Source organism: Rhamphochromis longiceps, linkage group LG20 (assembly GCF_057381845.1).
Source record: "Rhamphochromis longiceps isolate RC_006_pf linkage group LG20, R_longiceps_female_GT1.1, whole genome shotgun sequence".
Lineage (NCBI taxonomy): Eukaryota > Metazoa > Chordata > Actinopteri > Cichliformes > Cichlidae > Rhamphochromis > Rhamphochromis longiceps.
In genome coordinates, this window is record NC_140576.1 from 3,532,094 (window position 1) to 3,550,031 (window position 17,938).

General features: G+C 41.8%; 1 protein-coding gene across 1 annotated transcript in view; it reads right to left on the reverse strand.

Annotated features, from left to right (window-relative positions):
* Window positions 1–15,680, reverse strand: part of dip2ba (DIP2 acetate--CoA ligase B (putative)a) — a 45,050-nt gene extending 29,370 nt beyond the window's left edge. Inside the window, exon 1 of the mRNA XM_085394803.1 lies at window positions 15,418–15,680. Coding sequence (XP_085250929.1) covers window positions 15,418–15,502 — 85 coding nt within the window. The 5' untranslated portion in view covers window positions 15,503–15,680. The remainder of the gene's footprint in view (window positions 1–15,417) is intronic.
* Window positions 15,681–17,938: the final 2,258 nt, after the last annotated feature.

Below are 17,938 nucleotides of genomic sequence, written 5' to 3' on the forward strand. Positions count from 1 at the left end.
CACATGCATCACCACAATCACAACAGTCATCAGTGCGTTGTCACTCTGTGGGAGTATGCAACACGTGACACAAAGACACTTTAAAACCAGGCTACCTACTGGGATCAATGTTTGAAAAATATTACTCATTGTAATGCGGCAGTCTCAACTCTAACATTCCAAAATATGGTCCAATATTCACATAAGAGGCTCTCAGCAACGTGGGTTCAATGCTTCAAGACTCACAAGCAATTTTAGCTCATCTCCAGGAAATGACTAAGGTCAGACTTGCCAGAACAGCAGCTGTTTCAAAATATAAACCTGGCGCTTCCTTTCAAGACAATAAAAGGTAATATATGGACTTACGGGACCAACGGTGCTATTGACAGTCAGGGATTAAGAGGCCTAAGCCACACCCACAATGTTCAGTGTGTTTTCAGGGCCTTTGTTTTACCTCGCTCTCTCGAGACTTGAATTAAAGGGGTCTATGACTACAGGCCAAGCTCTAGCACAATGTGTGCTGTGGGGCCAAGAGGGGAGATAATCATCAGGTTGTTGAGGAGGCTTCCTGAGCACTTTTACTCTTTGGGAATTTTTGATAACCCTTTGGCTCTGCTCGAGTATTAGGAAGGTGAGGCACATTTCCAAAAGAACAAAAAAAACATGGCAACTGACCTTTTGGAAACTTTCATTGTACATTTACAGCAGGACTGGATTACCACTGAACTCTGGTTTCCCATCAGCCCTTCCTGTGACGCAGGCCTGCGATTTCATATATAGAAACTGGTCAGCTGCTGAGAAAATACCTCGTGTTCCTCACACCCACTTCAAAGGGCTCCAATGATCAGCTGTGGCTGATCAGCTGAAGAGCCACAGTGAAAGACAGAGTCAATGAGACAGAAATGGCGAGATACTGGATAACAAGAAGCACCGGGTTTGTGGTCAGAGTGGTCTGGATGTTTAATGAGTTAATAATACCGTACTTTGTTACCATTTCCAACCAACAATCATGTGACTGTCCCATTATTAGTCACAGTTTTTAATAGTGACAGAAGAACGCAAACCTTCGAGGATATCCAAAGTGATCCTTTAGCATCCATGACTACAGTAAGCCAAAAATATGTAAGCTACATTATTAAAGAAAATGTTACTGTCCACTGCGGTTCACACTTCATAGCACTTGATATCAGGCTGTGAATATTTCCCTGGTGCTTGTTGTTGACTACAGCATAAACACAGCATAAACGTGTTGCCAGATAATAAAATATGCAGGCTTATAAGCATCCTTTTGTGTGTGTGTGTGTGTGTGTGTGTGTGTGTGTGTGTGTGTGTGTGTGTGTGTGTGTGTGTATATACACCAAGATTATTGGTGTGTGTTCGTATCTTGCGAGCAGCTACTGGCTTCACAGCAACTTTTGGAAAGCCTTTTTTTTTTTTTAAAAGCATATCAAATAGTAATTTTCTTCACATTTTGTGTTTTTGGATCTTACAACATGCCAACATGCTATGTGTACGTGTGTGTGTGTGTGTGTATATATATATATATATATATATATATATATATATCCCCATCCATAGAGGTCCATAGAGGCTGGGGTCTATCACACCAGGCAAGACCCCAGGTGCAGGCTGTGTAAAGATGCCCCAGAGACAATCCAGCACATAACAGCAGGGTGAAAGATGCTAGCAGGCAAGGCATACATGGAACGCCATAACCAAGTGGCCGGCATAGTGTACAGGAACATCTGTGCCGAGTATAACCTGGAAGTCCCGAGGTCAAAATGGGAGATGCCCCCAAGGGTGGTGGAGAATGACCGAGCTAAGATCCTGTGGGACTTCCAGATACAGACGGACAAAATGGTGGTGGCTAACCAACCGGACATAGTGGTGGTAGACAAACAGAAGAAGACGGCCGTAGTGATCGATGTAGCGGTTCCGAATGACAGCAATATCAGGAAGAAGGAACACGAGAAGCTGGAGAAATACCAAGGGCTCAGAGAAGAGCTCGAGAGGATGTGGAGGGTGAAGGTAACGGTGGTCCCCGTGGTAATCGGAGCACTAGGTGCGGTGACTCCCAAGCTAGGCGAGTGGCTCCAGCAGATCCCGGGAACAACATCGGAGATCTCTGTCCAGAAGAGCACAGTCCTGGGAACAGCTAAGATACTGCGCAGGACCCTCAAGCTCCCAGGCCTCTGGTAGAGGACCCGAGCTTGAAGGATAAACCGCCCGCAGGGGCGTGCTGGGTGTTTTTTATATATATATATATATATATATATATATATATATATATTTATTTTAGGGGTGCAACGATATTCGTATCGATATTGAACCGTTCGATACAGTGCTTTCGGTTCGGTACGCATATGTATCGAACAATACAACATTTGTAATTTATTTTATCAACTTTCCTTCTGACGATGCTGTCTGTGTTGAGCGCTCAGTGAATCTGTGTTCGACTACTCCGCCTAGGCTGCACTGTCGAGCGCAGATCCACTGAGCGCTCAACACAGACAGCATCGTCAGAAGGAAGAGCGCAGGGCAAGCTAGCGAGACAGAAGTTGCAACAGGCAAATTGAACCTCATTCAGATCTGGCGTTTGGAATTATTTTGGTTTTCATGTGACGTATGACCCTGAAGGTAAGCGAGTCATGGACTAAAATAAAACAGTATGTTGGATGTGCCATGCAATGCTCAATTACATTGGTGTGAACTAGTGTGTTAGCGCAGTTAGCTCGTTAACGTGTTGGCCGTCTAGCCCCATGCACGGAGCGATCGGCGGTAGCTCGTTAACGGAGATTTGCCGTGTTGTGGCGTTAAGGTCATTTCAACGAGATTAACCTGAAAGCACTAGTGGGAACACAACGAATATGACTGCACATTTACGCCGACATCATCCTAGTGCAAAGACAAATACAACAAGCATGCTACTAACTTTAGCCGAGTCATTTAGACAGCTGTTAGCACATGATTCTCCTTATGCTGCTGAGAATATAGCCCAGAAGAAGCGGATAGTATAGCTTTTATTTTGGAAAGAGCCATTTCTCTGTAATAAACTCTCCTTTCCAAAGATGAGTGATTCCTCAATCAGATACAGGGCTCGCAATATCGCTAGCCCGACGTCCTGGAGCTAGCGATTTTTTTCAGTCGGGCTACCAAAATCTTTCTCTTCCCTGCCCGTCGGGCTATTGTAGGAAAAATATATGTCAATGCTTTTGCATTCTTTCAGAAATGTAGCTGGGTAATTATGTCATTGGCATCGGTGAGCCACTGTCAATATGTGACATATTGAAATCGCGTTTGAATTTGCGCTTGTTTTTTTGCTTTCACTTTGCAATGACAGCACTGATCTGTGAGTGATGATAATTTGTGCACCAATTCCTCTGACATCGTCTTATTAATCGTTAGCTTACTATGCAAACATGACAAGTGAAATCTCCCGCAGCTGAGAGGTTGATCGCGCAGAGAATCGCTGAGCTTATGTGAGTCCGTGTGTAAAAGTAGCAGTATATATATTTTAGTTCTGCTGAGCCAAATAAGACAGGTCGGGGTGAAGAAGTGACAGCCAAAGAAAAGCTTACCACAAAACGGAGAAGTTATGACAAATGAGACTATAAGGCAAAAAGAAAGTGCAGCTTTATGGTTTCATGGACAAAAGAATTTCTGTGGCTGCAATATGACGAGCTAAATAACCAGGGCTGCACATAAGTGGTCCGCAGGTGCGCATTCGCTGTCAAAATAAAAAACGCGCACAAGGGTTAGGGTTAAATTTAAAAACTGTACTTTTGAGTTAAAATATATATTTATAATTTTAATAAATGACAAATTAAAAAGGCATGAACATTTTTTTGTATCGAAAAAATATCGAACCGTGACACCAAAGTATCGAACCGAACCGAACCGTGAATTTTGTGTATCGTTGCACCCCTAATATATATATATTATATTAGAGATGGACCGATCCGATACGTATCGGTATCGGTCCGATACTGACCTAAATTACTGGATCGGATATCGGAGAAAAATAAAAAATGTAATCCGATCCATTAAATATCACAAAAGCACCTCACAAAACTTGCAACACGCCGTAACTCACCTCAGAACGTTAGCACTCGGAGCAGTATGCATCACGTGATAGAGCGGCTGTGGCATGCGGGACCTGTCGGTGGTCTGGATAGCATGTGGAGCTTCGCTAGCAACCCGGCATTTCATCTCCGACAAAGTTATCCCGAGAGAAGTAAAGCAAGTGTGTAAGTCCATCTCTGAATGTTTGTAAAGCATTCCTGCGTTAAGCTTAACAAGCGACTGCCTCTTCTTGCTGCTACTTCAATCATGAAACTGCTTAACGATCAGCTGATCGGCTTTTCTGTCGCGAGTCCGTGTCTCTAGTTTGCTTTTGGCCCACTTTGCACCAGAAAGAGGAAACCAGCGGCTGAACAACAGCAGCACGTTTAAGCTTGATAAGCTGTTGTTAGAATTTATTTAATATTACTTTCTACTCGAGGATCTTTTTCTACATAGCTGACGGCTGGTAACTGTGCAGGGGCGGATCTAGCAAAGTTTAGCCAGGGGGGCCGATAGGGCATTAACAGGGAAAAGGGGGCACAAAGACATACTTTTCTTTCTTATTCTCATTTAAAATGTCGAGCTTTTAATAAATAATTATCTGACACCCAAAGTTTTAATTTGATGTAAAATGAATAGAAGTCAATTACTGTATATAGTGACTATTAAGTCTAATATATATACCCTAGTAAGCTATAGTACTTTTTCCTTTGGAAAGGTACCATCTGTGCAGTCTGCAATTTTGTTGAAGAAAGATGTTGAATCTATTTAATATTTCTTGAAAAATAATTGATTTCTGTGCATTTTTTTTTCCACACTGCATCAAATTAAGGTTGATTACGTCGATTAAGCATCATGAGGTGGAGCGTGAGGGGTGGTTCCCTATTTTTTATTTATTTATTTTTGTTGTTGCTGGGAGTTGGAACCCTATTAGTTAGGTTGCTTAATATTTACGCTAAGTACTCTTTAAAATACCAGAATAGGGAGGATGGTGCAGGTTTAAGTTTATTAGATTGATCAGTATTGCTGAACTATGAAATATTTTTTTTTTGCATACAGGTATAACAGAATAACTTTAGTGTAGTTGTTGTTTTAAACTTGAGTATGAACTTACACAAAATGCAGCAAGATATTTAAAAAAACAGTTTTGTTGATTAAAAAACACTATATCGGATTCATATCGGTATCGGCAGATATCCAAATTTATGATATCGGTATCGGTATCGGACATAAAAAAGTGGTATCGTGCCATCTCTAATATATATATATACACACACACACACACACACACACACACACACACACACACACATATATACACGAACACACACCAATAAACTTGCACTTGCTCAGCTTTACTGTTAAACATTAGCAGGTAACGGACAACAAGACAACTAAAATCACTGGGGTTAACAATTATCACGCTTTTAACAACTTTCCAAGGGAGTCAGAAAGTAGGTGATTGGCCTAAAGAGGACAGCCCCGAAGAGGCTCTGGTATTTCACACACAACCCACGGGCGTAACAGTGACCCACATGTAGCAGCCAACCAGCTAGTTGGTCGTTCGTGGATGAGTTTGCCACTGGCTGATGTCTACTAGCCAGGAAACTCAGCCTCAGCGCCAAAGACACTCACACACTCACACACACACACACACACACAAAATTAGGACTGACTCCGAAGGATTTCGAGAGGGTGGCCTCCACTGCAATAATGGGGGAGCTTTTGTGTCAAAGAGATGCTTGTTTTCTCCTCCTCAGGCATGAAAGAGAATTTGTCTTGCCAGCCAGGTCTATTTATATTCACAAGAGCATTGGCACGGTCACGTGGCTCACTGGGCAGTGGGTATATACTAACGATAGATTAGAGGGGCTCTGCATTAACTCTCAAACTGACACCACCATAGAAAAGAAACAACTTTAATTTCCATGAGCCTATCAGACACAGATCAGAGAGTGTATCACTGAGCAATACCAGGTGTGTCACAGCACTGGCTCTGCGGGGCACAAAAAGCACAGTAGGGGAAAAAGTCCCTGACCATCACTTTCAGTTAGATAAAGTTGGTTGAGTGGTAAATGAAGGTGGGTGCATTGGAAAGCTGTGATAAATGGCCTGATATGATAAAATCAACATTCATTCTTTCCTTATGATGACTCAGAGTTGGCATCACGTCTATAAAAGCCAAAGCTTGAACAGGTTCACTCACTTTGCAGCGGATTGTTATGCCCTGAAGTAGAGGACACTCCTAATAGCAGTGACTCACAAATCAACAGGCAAGCCTAGTCTGTAAACACGTTATCTAAATACTGTTGGTTTAACTTGACATACATAAACAAGCTACTTATCACATAAATGGGTGGATATTATGTAGTGTTAACCCTTATCCATATACCTTAAACAAGGTAAGATCAACCATTATACTTCAAGTTTTCCAACAAATTATAGAAATAAAAGATAACAGAGTCCTCTCACACCTGTATACACCCAGGGAGAAATAAATTTCAACTAGTTCGGTCTTAAATTCTTATATTATCACAAGAATACACAATAATAATAGATGACACATCTTGACGAGATGAAATAGTTGCAGGTGCTGTTTAAAGATGTCCATCTTTAGGTTAACACAGAGAGTCGTCTTTTCCACGTTGTGCATTTCCACTGTCACATCAATCCAGTTATTTATGGTAGATACTACATTTTCCATCCATCTTTTGGTAATAGCCTTTTTCTCTGCTGCTATCACTATATATTTATTGATGCCTTTCGCTGATCAAAGTACTTCTGCCAAAGTCCAGCCCAGATATAAGCTCTTTAAGGCAGATACTAAATCATTTTATGTCTACACAGACAACTTAGCAAAGAATCTATGTAAAATATGAGAATAACAGACTGTTGTAACGCATCATTTGTTCCCGTTTCTTTTGTTAAATCTACCAAAGCTACCAAAGATAGCACAGGCTGACAACACAGCTTGATTTCTAAAGAGCTATTAGCCAAAGGAGCAGTGCATCATTGAGTGTCTACAGGCATCTACAGTGGAGGCTGTGTCGTGGTTTAGAGCTGCATTTCAAACAGTGGTCTTGTTGAATCTACCATCAGATGAAGTACCATCAGATTTTGATCAGTGCCATCTGGAAAGCCCTGATTGGCAACGGCTTCATTTTTCAGAATGACAATGATCCTAAACACGCCGTCAATGCAGTAAAAACATCTAAAAACATGGGATCATCTAAAGGAAGCCAGTATCCAAAGAAGGGCTTTAAATGTCCTTCAAGAATCCCGGAGAACTACTCAAAGGAGAGAAAGCTCAGGCTCAGAAAAATAAATACTGACTTTCAAGCTTGTTAAAAATTACAAACTCTGTTTTTGTCTGTTTCCCATGTTATTAACGAAATATAAAGAAATGAGCAGATACTCAAGACTTTTTCACAATACTGTCATTTAACAGGACCACGTTAGTGATATTTCAGCCAAATATTAGCACTGTACTTTTATTATTATATATTATTAATATATTATAACATATTAATAAGGCAATGAATACAATATTAAAAATGAAGTGAATGTGTTATTCATTGTTTCTGAGCTATAGTTGGGTTCCTAACTGTTAATCATTTCCAAGGAACATCAAATTGAATGTTTCAAGTATCATCTTGTTATTTCAGTCTCAAACTCACATGCATAATTCAGTCGTTGATTTCTCAATCCAACCTCACATCACGAGTGAACTCGCTCAACAAGTTCAGCATCTTTGACAATATAAAGTGACTTTCTCACACCAAAGATCTGCAGGTCTTACGAGCTGATGAGTGGGATGTCAATATAGCCCCTGGCATAAATTTTAATACGATCTTGTGTTTTTTTGGCATGCCTCAACATGTACCTGGGGAACATAAAAAAGTCAAGCTGACTTACCGCACACACCCACACCACTCAGTGTCCTGGTACTTAATGAGACCGTTTGAATAATTCAGCCAACTATAGGCCCAGAGGAGGGAAAGGGACTCCAGCCATCATTAACTATTCACAGAAGCTGTATTACGTCAAACTCACATGTGCAAATATACTGTTTACACACAAACACAACAAGACCCTTACCAGATGAAATGCCCCGGCTCTGAATCTACAAGCGGGGAGATGAAAGCTTTTGGGATTCTGACCTTCTGGGTCCTCTACAGAGATCAAACACAAGCACAAACTTGTGCAATATCCACAACAATATGTAAACACAAAAATTATAGCATGGTAAGAAAAATCACAAGACTGCTCAAATTAGAGCAGGGCGATATGGCCAAAAATATTTATCATGATATATATTTGAAAATTTGCGATAACGATATAACCGACGATATAATTGATGTGAGACAAAATACAACTCCACAACATTACTAGCGCAAAAAGACAACCTTCCATTTATTTTCACTTAAACAAGAAGCTGGTTTTTATGTACATTAAAGCTTTATAAAAATGTAACAGTGCAAATGCAAATTCCTTGCTGAAAGTTTAACCAAAAGGCATTTCCAGTAGAAATGGGCTGACATATCCTGAGCATAACCATGTATAATATCCACTGAAGTTAAAAAGAGGTGCTTTGCAACATTAAACTGCAGTGTGCAGTACGCATTTTTCGGACCATAAGGTGCACGGGATTATAAGGCACATTAAGCGAAACAAAGCAGTCAGATAAATCAAACTTTATTAAACTCATTCTTCTTGCTTCCTCCACTTCTGTACCATTGATTCATTAATGTTGAATTCTCTGGTAGCTGCTCTATTCCCATGTTGTTGCAGTATATTAATGACTAACCTCGTATTGTGGATGGATTATCTCAGTTGTTCTCCTGACTGAAGTTTGGTCCGTTTACAGCATCCTGCCATGCGATTGCATTTGTCTCTAACCATGAAGAACCTTCACGTTAACTTTTATAAGTGGAAAAGTGTTAGTGTTCGTCCTCCAGCTTCACTGTTTATGTTATGCTAACATAGCTGTGTCGCTAGCGATCACGTAGCACATCATTATATACCAGCTAGCCAAACTTCAGTAACCCTACAAACGTCACTGCTGTTTAGTTTCCTGTCTTCATTTATGTTGGAAGTGATAGCAGAGCTGTACGTTTGAATTTTTTCAGAAATCTCTTAGTCAGAACATGCAATATCATGCTTAGGTAACTAGCGAAACTAGCGAGCTAACTTCCGCTAGCTTCCTGCTAACTTCTAACTCCGTTAAATGTAATACATTTTGTTTTCATGGATGCCTGGAAGTTAAACTTTATAGTTACACCTGGTAAAGCAGCAATGCTGATCGTTTTATTAAAGATGAAAGAATTTAGACAGTTTTTAACTCTAAGTGATGCTGCAGTGTTGTTTGACCTGAAGTATACGGAGTTTAGGACCCAGATTACTCCCAGATTTAAGAGCATCTTAGAACGGCCGCTTGCATGTTCTGCAAAAAAAATGTGCTTTGTTGTGTATCTGACGGACAAACACCAAACCAGTTCCACATCACGGAAGTTGCACCATTTTTACAAACCAATTCTGGTTCATCTGTTTCACTCAACAATCGGCCATGTGCGTATGAAAACAAAGGCACTGCGCATGCGCGTTTTACTCATATTCTATCGCGATATTTCATTTTCCTATCGTTGCCTAACATTATACCGGTATTACCGTGAACGGTATAATATGGCCCAGCCCTAGCTCAAATCCAATTCAAATACAAGACGAATGACTTAAGCAGTCTCGCAAACAGCGCTGGAAAATAAACCATCTTTGTCGTTTATAATCCGTCTTTAATATAATTACACCGGAGTGCAATGTGTCCTTTTTAGACACTGTAGTGGCTTCATTAATCTCTTAAAAGAGATAGAAATCTGTCAGACAACAGTCGCTTTCTCGGTCACACTTTTAGAGCTTTATTCAGACATGTTTAAACGTGCACACACAGCAGTGACAGAGAAAGCAGTGATATTTTACATATGTGCAAAAGAGTTGTCATGCTTTGTGGCAACGAGCATTGTCGGTTGTACTTCTGAATGTGTGTGCACCATCCTGAAGCTGAGACAAAGCTACACCCTATTCACTGTGCACAGAGACAGCTTTCTCCTCTGGATTGGGACGGACAAATATCTCAGGCTTATTGTACTTTGTGAACAGACATCGTTTTAATGTACTGTTTATGTCATGAGCAGCTGTAATGCTGCGCATGCCTGCTCACTCATGCAAATGGACAAAAATTAGACTGAAAGGTGCTAAAAGAGACCTGCCAAGATTGCTTTTGCAATTTGTGTGAAAATCTGAAAGGGGTGTTGTTTCACATCTGGAAACTGGTGAATTTAGATGTGATCAGATTAATGGAAAGCAGTGCAAGTCCAAGAGGAGGTTTCCACAACAAAACAAGCTAAATTTGTCCAGGCTCTGTTAAACAAAATCTGTCAGCGATACAAGAAATGTTACCATTCTGTTCTATATAATATGCCCTTTATTAAAGCAGATGGAAAATCTCATCAAGATTGAAAACAAATCTCTTTTTCAAGAGAGATCCATCAAATGTAAATATAAGAAATGAGTACAAGTGATATTCAGTACAGAACACAAACAGTAACATGGACTCGGATCATATGCAACAACATATCAAGAACAAGAGCATCAAAACAAATCACACTCACACTGAAGAGAGCCATTTTCTCGATCCTTTAAAATGGACAAACTCCCCCACACTTCTAACAATTTCAGCTCTTTCTGTAGATTATTCCACAAAAAAGGGGGTTAGAGGAAAGAAAAGAAAACCTTCTCCCCTCCAATTCTGTTCTGACAGACGTTTGTAAAATACAGTGAGAGCAAACGCCGTACTGGTTCTGATTTTTACACATGTACGCAAATAAAACAAGACTAAACCATTTCACTCGATGGGATAAACACAGCTTTTAAATACATGTCATACACTTCCATAAATGAAGTTAAAAAAAATGACTCCATTAGCCGAGTTGATGGGGAGATTTGTCGCATGTCATTACCTCCTCTCTCCCTCGGTTTAATCTAGATAATCAAATACACAATAAAGACAAACAAAATCAAAGTATTGGGGCTGAAAGTACAATACTGATGACATCATGCTGCGAATGCTTTACAATATCAATTTTACCACATTTCCACCTGCTATTCGCAAGAGATCATTGGAACATCTGTAAGAAGCATGTAGTAAGAGGCCTGTTAGAGTAAGAAGTTGAGAAATGAAATCTGGGTAAAGATTTCATCTTTCCAGTCAGTGTAAGGAGCCTCTTATTCCTCATTTTACACCAGAGCAAAAGGCACCTTAAAAACGCACGCACTGCAACACATGTTCTTCCGTTTGAGGAAGTGTCCATCACATGTCTCCAATCTGCCTTAAATTTAGCACTGTTTTGACTGTAACAAAAACAACTGTTTGCTGTTTAACACACTGAGAAATAATAAAAACAGCTCAGAGACATTGTGAAAACCTTTATGACCTAAGTATCGTACAGAACAGCTGGAAATATTTTTTCATTTTGACTATAAAATTACAAAATAATTCTCATCTTTCAGGAATTTAGAGATTTTTTGCATCTAGCCCAAAAATGGTCGAGTAGTTCAGGTAACATGAAGCCCACACTGTAAAATCTAGGCGGAGCTGATTTTTCTGTCTGTGTTCAGACAGCGTTACGTTGTGAATGCTTTGTGCTACGGTGATACACCAAATATCCCCGTAAAGCTCGCCTTCTCCTCTTACCGGAACTGTCTGAATTTTGTCTCTAGCAAAAGTGGTAATGGAGTTACAGTCATTCAAAGAGCGCTGGACCGCGGGTAAAAATGAAAGAGTTTAAAGGGTGGGAGGAGAGTCCTCCTTGACGATTCATCAGACTTCGCCCTACATGCTGTCACTGATGACTAAGGTCAGGAAAGCAGGTAGCTAAGAAAGGCTTAGTCCATATTAGTGCTGACATGCTCTGCTGAGGGCCTTCTCTCCTTCATACACAAATGAACACAGCCTACTTCTGCTACATCTGAAGGATTGGCCCAGAAAAGAAGACTCTCTGCATACTGATCAGAGATGCAAACAGACAGCGACCCCACACACATATCAACAAGTGCACTCCATGCACTAGAAAGCGCTCAGAAGCAGATTGGGAGGAACTGCCAATCATTTCCAGTTGTATTGCAATGTCAAAACAGCACCTCGGCACGGAGCATCAGCATTAGCCGACAAACCAGAACTCATCTGTGCAGAATTTTGCTTGGGTCAGCGATTTCTCTCAAGCAAACTTGACAGACGGAAGGTGATATAAAGCAGGTAGGCTGGACACAGGGATGAACAAGACATGAACTTTTACCTCTGGCCCAGTAGAGAGATGGGAGGGCGTGCACTCCCAGTGGAAATACACACTGGGTGTCATCTTCTTGTGTGTATGACCAGTCAGCGGCCGTTCCCTTCTCTTCATATGGAGGCGGCTCATTCCAACGTACACACAAAGATCGGGTTCAGCTGAATGGCCTAAATGGCAGCAGAAGCTCCTGGCCACAGCGGCTCAGACCAGCTGAATGGTCCTCATTGTGTCCACCACAGTCACAGGGGGCTCGCAGAAATGAGTTGTTTTCTAAGAGGCCATTTGGCAGGCCAGTGTTCTTATCCGAGCAACACAGGAACAGGCATTTCCACTTGCTTCAGATGAGGGCTTGTTATGGACTCAAGAAAGACGGCCCATGAGGCACGCATCCAGTCACAAAGGGACTAACAAACTTATACATACATGGACGTGAAACGGACTTTATACCACCGCCCCCAACCCACTCTTTCCACTACACTCAGTGTCTCGCAGCTAGAATTTAAAAAGCATTGCATTCATAAGCCATGATGTCACACGAGCATGTGTTGAAGTCTAAGTGTCAACACCAGAATACTGGGAATTTGCCCGCTTCTTGTACCAACCGGTTTTTGAACCTCGTGTTTCTGACGGGCGCTCGTCAACAACAACAGAAATGCAGAGTTTTAAAAGCAGTTCCTGTTTGCAAGAAGTGCATTACTGTGCAAGTGCGTAACAGACCAAAAATAATGGTGACATGCTGTTAACCACAAAGATTAACCACAAGCAAGTTCCGATTCCGGTAAATAATCAGAAATAACTCTAAAACATGTACGGCAAACACAGGCAAAACATATTTGCATTTTTACTCTTAGTAAGTCATAAATATCAGTGTAATTTGCTATATTTATCATATATCATATTGCTATGATGCAAAACAACAAACAAATTTAACCCACAATACACCCTGAGATTTTAACGCTTGTTTAATATTATATGTTATGTCTTTGTTTTATCTGTCTGATGTATCTGGTTCTTATCTGTACTTTTATTGTTTATATAAATGCTACCAAGGAACCAGAGGGGCAGATGAAAATCAGCCTGTAATTCGCCAAACCTGACTCCAACTGCTTGTGTTAATTTTTGTACCACGTGTCCATTTATAGAAAATGAGCATAAAGATGAAGGAATAATTGGCAAACCTTTCTTAAATAACCTGTGATCTAATATAACATAGCGATCTTATAGACCTCAGTCTCCCCCTGGGGCATCTAAAGGTGTTGGCCCAAAATGATTCCCTTCCAACAAGAGTCCCTCTAGTCCCGTTTCATCGCTGTGGTGCAACGAGAGCTCGTGCTAACCTACAGAGGCCCAGCATGTTTAGTCCACATAACTGCGTTTTACTATATATGGATGTTTTAATCTGTTAACGTGAAAGTAGTACTCACAGCCCTCCATCTAATTTTGAACGCGCTATTGAAGACAACTTCACTTCCTTTAATGGCGTGTTGTTTAAAAATGTGACATATCACTGCGAGACTAATGAGAAATTTCCACATACAGGTTGTACCCAGCCTCTCACCCAGTGAACGTCTCCTGCCTCCATGGAGTGGATGTACTGTATATACCACTAATGGGCTACAGTAACCAAAACAGAACAACTGCTGAGATTCATCAGCAGGTCAGGTCAGCACACCAAATCCTTTTTAAATCTACAGCTGAAAACACCTTTGAGTAATGGACTAATATCATTATTATACTCTGATCGAACACTTTGGTATTTTTTTTGCAGTCAGTATCTTTTTACACAGTGTCATAACCCCCTTTTTAAGCCTTTATTACTCCCAGATATGAAATCATCATGTATTTACATCAAAACGCATGCATAACCAATTATAGGAGGGTAGCTATATATGATGCTATATTTAGAACAAACAATAACAAAATGCTATGGACGCTGTGGATAACTAGAGGGGTCACTGCACAGGAGGATTAGATTTAGCTGCATGTATGGGGGCCACAAAGCAGGGGAAAAGGAGGGGGTACTGTCACGGATGTGTGACAGTGTGTCATTGGTGGGGTAGTGGGGCAAGCAGCTGCTCTGGGGGAGGGGTTGATATCAGCCCTGCTTTGGATAAATGAATGGTCCCAATATTGGGGTGCATACACACGTGACAACAAGCCTCACATCACTGTGACCACAGGCACAGGGCAGTGTAGTATATGAGGAGGAGCATAGGCAGGTAAACCCGTGATTCCAGTAATAACAGGGCTGCACAGGTGTGCAAGGCTCGGTAAACTCTACGTTATCACTCCGGTGAATATCACTGAGGTCACAAACTACGTGTGGTAACTACGGGCAGTCATACATGACAGACTGTATCTTCATATGACACCACGAGCGGATGATGACTATAGGCCTGCTCATCTGATTTCAACACCACTCACAGTGACTCACACTTTTATAGCAATCAGCCGGATTTTTTTCCCAGATGAAAGTTGAGGTTTCAATTACGTCTAACTGGGAGCCATGTGGTTACAGCTGAATAAAATCAATACAATATGAAGAAGTACAACTGGATAACAAGAAAAGGGGTACAGCCCTGAACGCCTTTCAACCAAGCCACACACACACACACACACACACACACGTAGTGGTGTTTAAAGACACACATTCACACAGCAAACGAGAGGACTTCTGATCTTGTTAATCAACCTTCAGTTTTAAATGAGCTTCGAGAAAAAGAGGAATATAACAAAATAAACAGAAACAAGGGGAAATGGATGGAAGCCTTTCTCTTCCTCATGTACAATGCTGCTTGCCATGCACTGCTAGCTCAAATGCCCACATCCTGTACTAGCACAAAATAAGCTAGGTGGCAGAGCCTGAGAGCCTGAAGCATGCTCTCATTCAAATTTTTCATAAAGGAAAAGTAGACGATGAGGATGAACCTCTGGTATAACCTATGCCGGTCAGCCCAGACAGCTGAGACATACACAGCTAGCCTGACAATCTGCTACAGCATCCCCCCCCATCAGCCCCCCGCCCCTCCTTTACCTTCAGACAGCTCCAGATCCAACTCAGCCAACTGGTCTCTAACCTCTTTAGGCAGGGCGGACAAATCCACGCCGCGGTCCGCCATGGCTTCGCCGATAAACTCGAGTGGCGTCTAGTTGAAAAGAAACCGGGCTGTTGCGAGGAAACGTTAAAAAATTAAAAACAAAACTCCTCCCTCAAGACACAAAACAAGCACCGGAGTGGGAGAGACAGTCCATCCGCACGGCTGGCCCTTCCGCCATAATGGGGGAAACTCACCAACGGCAACGGGCGGTCACGTGACTGCATTTACCTCGCCTGCGTGTGTTGATTCGCCGCATCCGAGAAGGGAGGAGGAGGTGGAGGTGAAGGAGGTGAGGGTCTCACCGACACCGCTGCTCCCCCTGGCGTTTCAGTGGCGAACAGACACACACAGGGAGACACGGACACACAGTCCCCGCCCTTCATTGAGTTCAAGAGGGTTAAAAGAAAAGATTAAAACTTCTTTATAAAGATGACTGAAGGTTTTTTTTGTTTGTTTTTTTTTTTGGGGGGGGGGGGGGGAATACAGGTTTCACGCACGAAATGCACATGTTTTGTGTGATCGTTTACTTAACTGTGCATGTATAAATCAATTAAAACGTACTCTACTTACTAAAAAAACTAAACCACAAAAACTGAAACTGGTGCAGCATCTGATTCCTGCTGTTAGCAGCTTTCTGGGACTCAGAAGATAACCTAATGGCCGATTTACACTACAGAGGTGCAACAATAGTCAATTTCCAGAGAGATCAGGGAGAGAAACTTTGCTGGAGACCAAAAATAGTGTATATTTGTCACACTTAAATGCTTTGGATCATCAAGCAAACTTTGATATTAGGCAAACATAACCTGAGTAAATGCAAAATGCATTTTTTAAGTATTGATTATGTTTAGCAATCAAACCTGCATAAAAAGGTAACTACCCCCTTTGTTAAATCATGAATTAAAAGGCTTTTCTAAGGATCCACGGTGAGAGCCATTAGCCACTTATGGAGAAAACATGGAACAGGGGTGAACCTTCCCGGGAGTGGCCGGCCTACCAAAAATACTCCAAGGCTCGAGATTCATCTAGGAGATCACAAAAGAACACAGAACAGCATCTAAAGAACTGCAGGGCTCATTTGCCTCAGTTAAGGTCAGAATGTGATGCTTAGTTGCTTCAAAACGACTTGCCCTAAGTGATGGACACATGAATTCTGCTCACTACCACAAAACCACATTTCTGAATGGCTAAAAAAAACCAACAATAACGAAATGAAAGTTTTGTTGTGGTCTAAGATATATACATATAAATACAGAGACAAATATAAATAAAATATACAAAGGGGATAAATAGAATAAATAGGAATAAAAAATAAAAATACAAGTGAATTGCACATTTCAAGTATTGAGTCTATTGCACTGTTGACTATTTACAAAAAGTATTGCACAAGGTATTGTACAGTGAGGTGCAGAGGCACTACAGCTTAGTTGTTCCCCCCTCCTTTGTCCTCCTGTTTCCCCTCCCTCTCCCCTCCAGAGAGGAGTTAAACAGTCTGATGGCGTGTGGGACAAAGGAGTTTTTAAGTCTGTTAGTTCTTGTCTTGGGGAGAAGCAACCTGTCACTGAACAGACTCTTCTGGTTGTTTATGGCCGTGTGCAGAGGATGCCCAGCATTGTCCATAATGTCCATCAGTTTCTTTAATGTCCTTTTCTCTGCCACTGTCACCAGAGTGTCCAGCTTCATGCCGACCACAGAGCTAGCCCTCCTGATCAGTTTCTCCAGCCTGGATGAGTCCCTCTTTGCTGTGCTGCTCCCCCAGCACACCACAGCATAGAAAAGTACTCCAGCAACCACCGACTGGTAAAACATCCTCAGGAGCTTCCTGCAGATGTTAAAAGAGCTCAGCCTCCTGAGGAAGTACAGTCGGCTTTGGGCTTTTTTATACAGGTGCTCTGTGTTGCATGACCAGTCCAGTTTATTGTCCACCCACAGCCCGAGGTACTTGTACTTGTTGACCACCTCCACCTCCTCCCCCTCTATCTGAACTGGCAGTGGACCTTCTCTGGACCTCCCGAAGTCCACAACCAGTTCCTTAGTCTTTGAGGTGTTGAGTTGCAGGTGGTTTGTGTGACTCCATGCGACAAAGTTCCTCACCAGACTTCTGTACTCCTCTTCTTGATCATCCCAGATACACCCCATGATGGCCGTGTCATCTGCAAACTTCTGAATATGGCATAATTCAGAGTTGTAGCAGAAGTCAGAGGTGTACAGGGTGAAGAGAAGAGGGGACAGCACAGTTCCCTGTGGTGCTCCTGTGCTGCTGACCACTGTGTCAGACGTGATGTCCTTCAGCCTGACGTATTGTGGTCTGTCGGTGAGGTAGTCGGAGATCCAAGCCACCAGGCAGGGGTCCACCTCCATCCTGTTCAGTTTTTCCTGAAGCATACAGGGCCAGATGGTATTAAAGGCACTGGAAAAGTCAAGAAACAGGATCCTGACCGTGCCTTTTCCCCCATC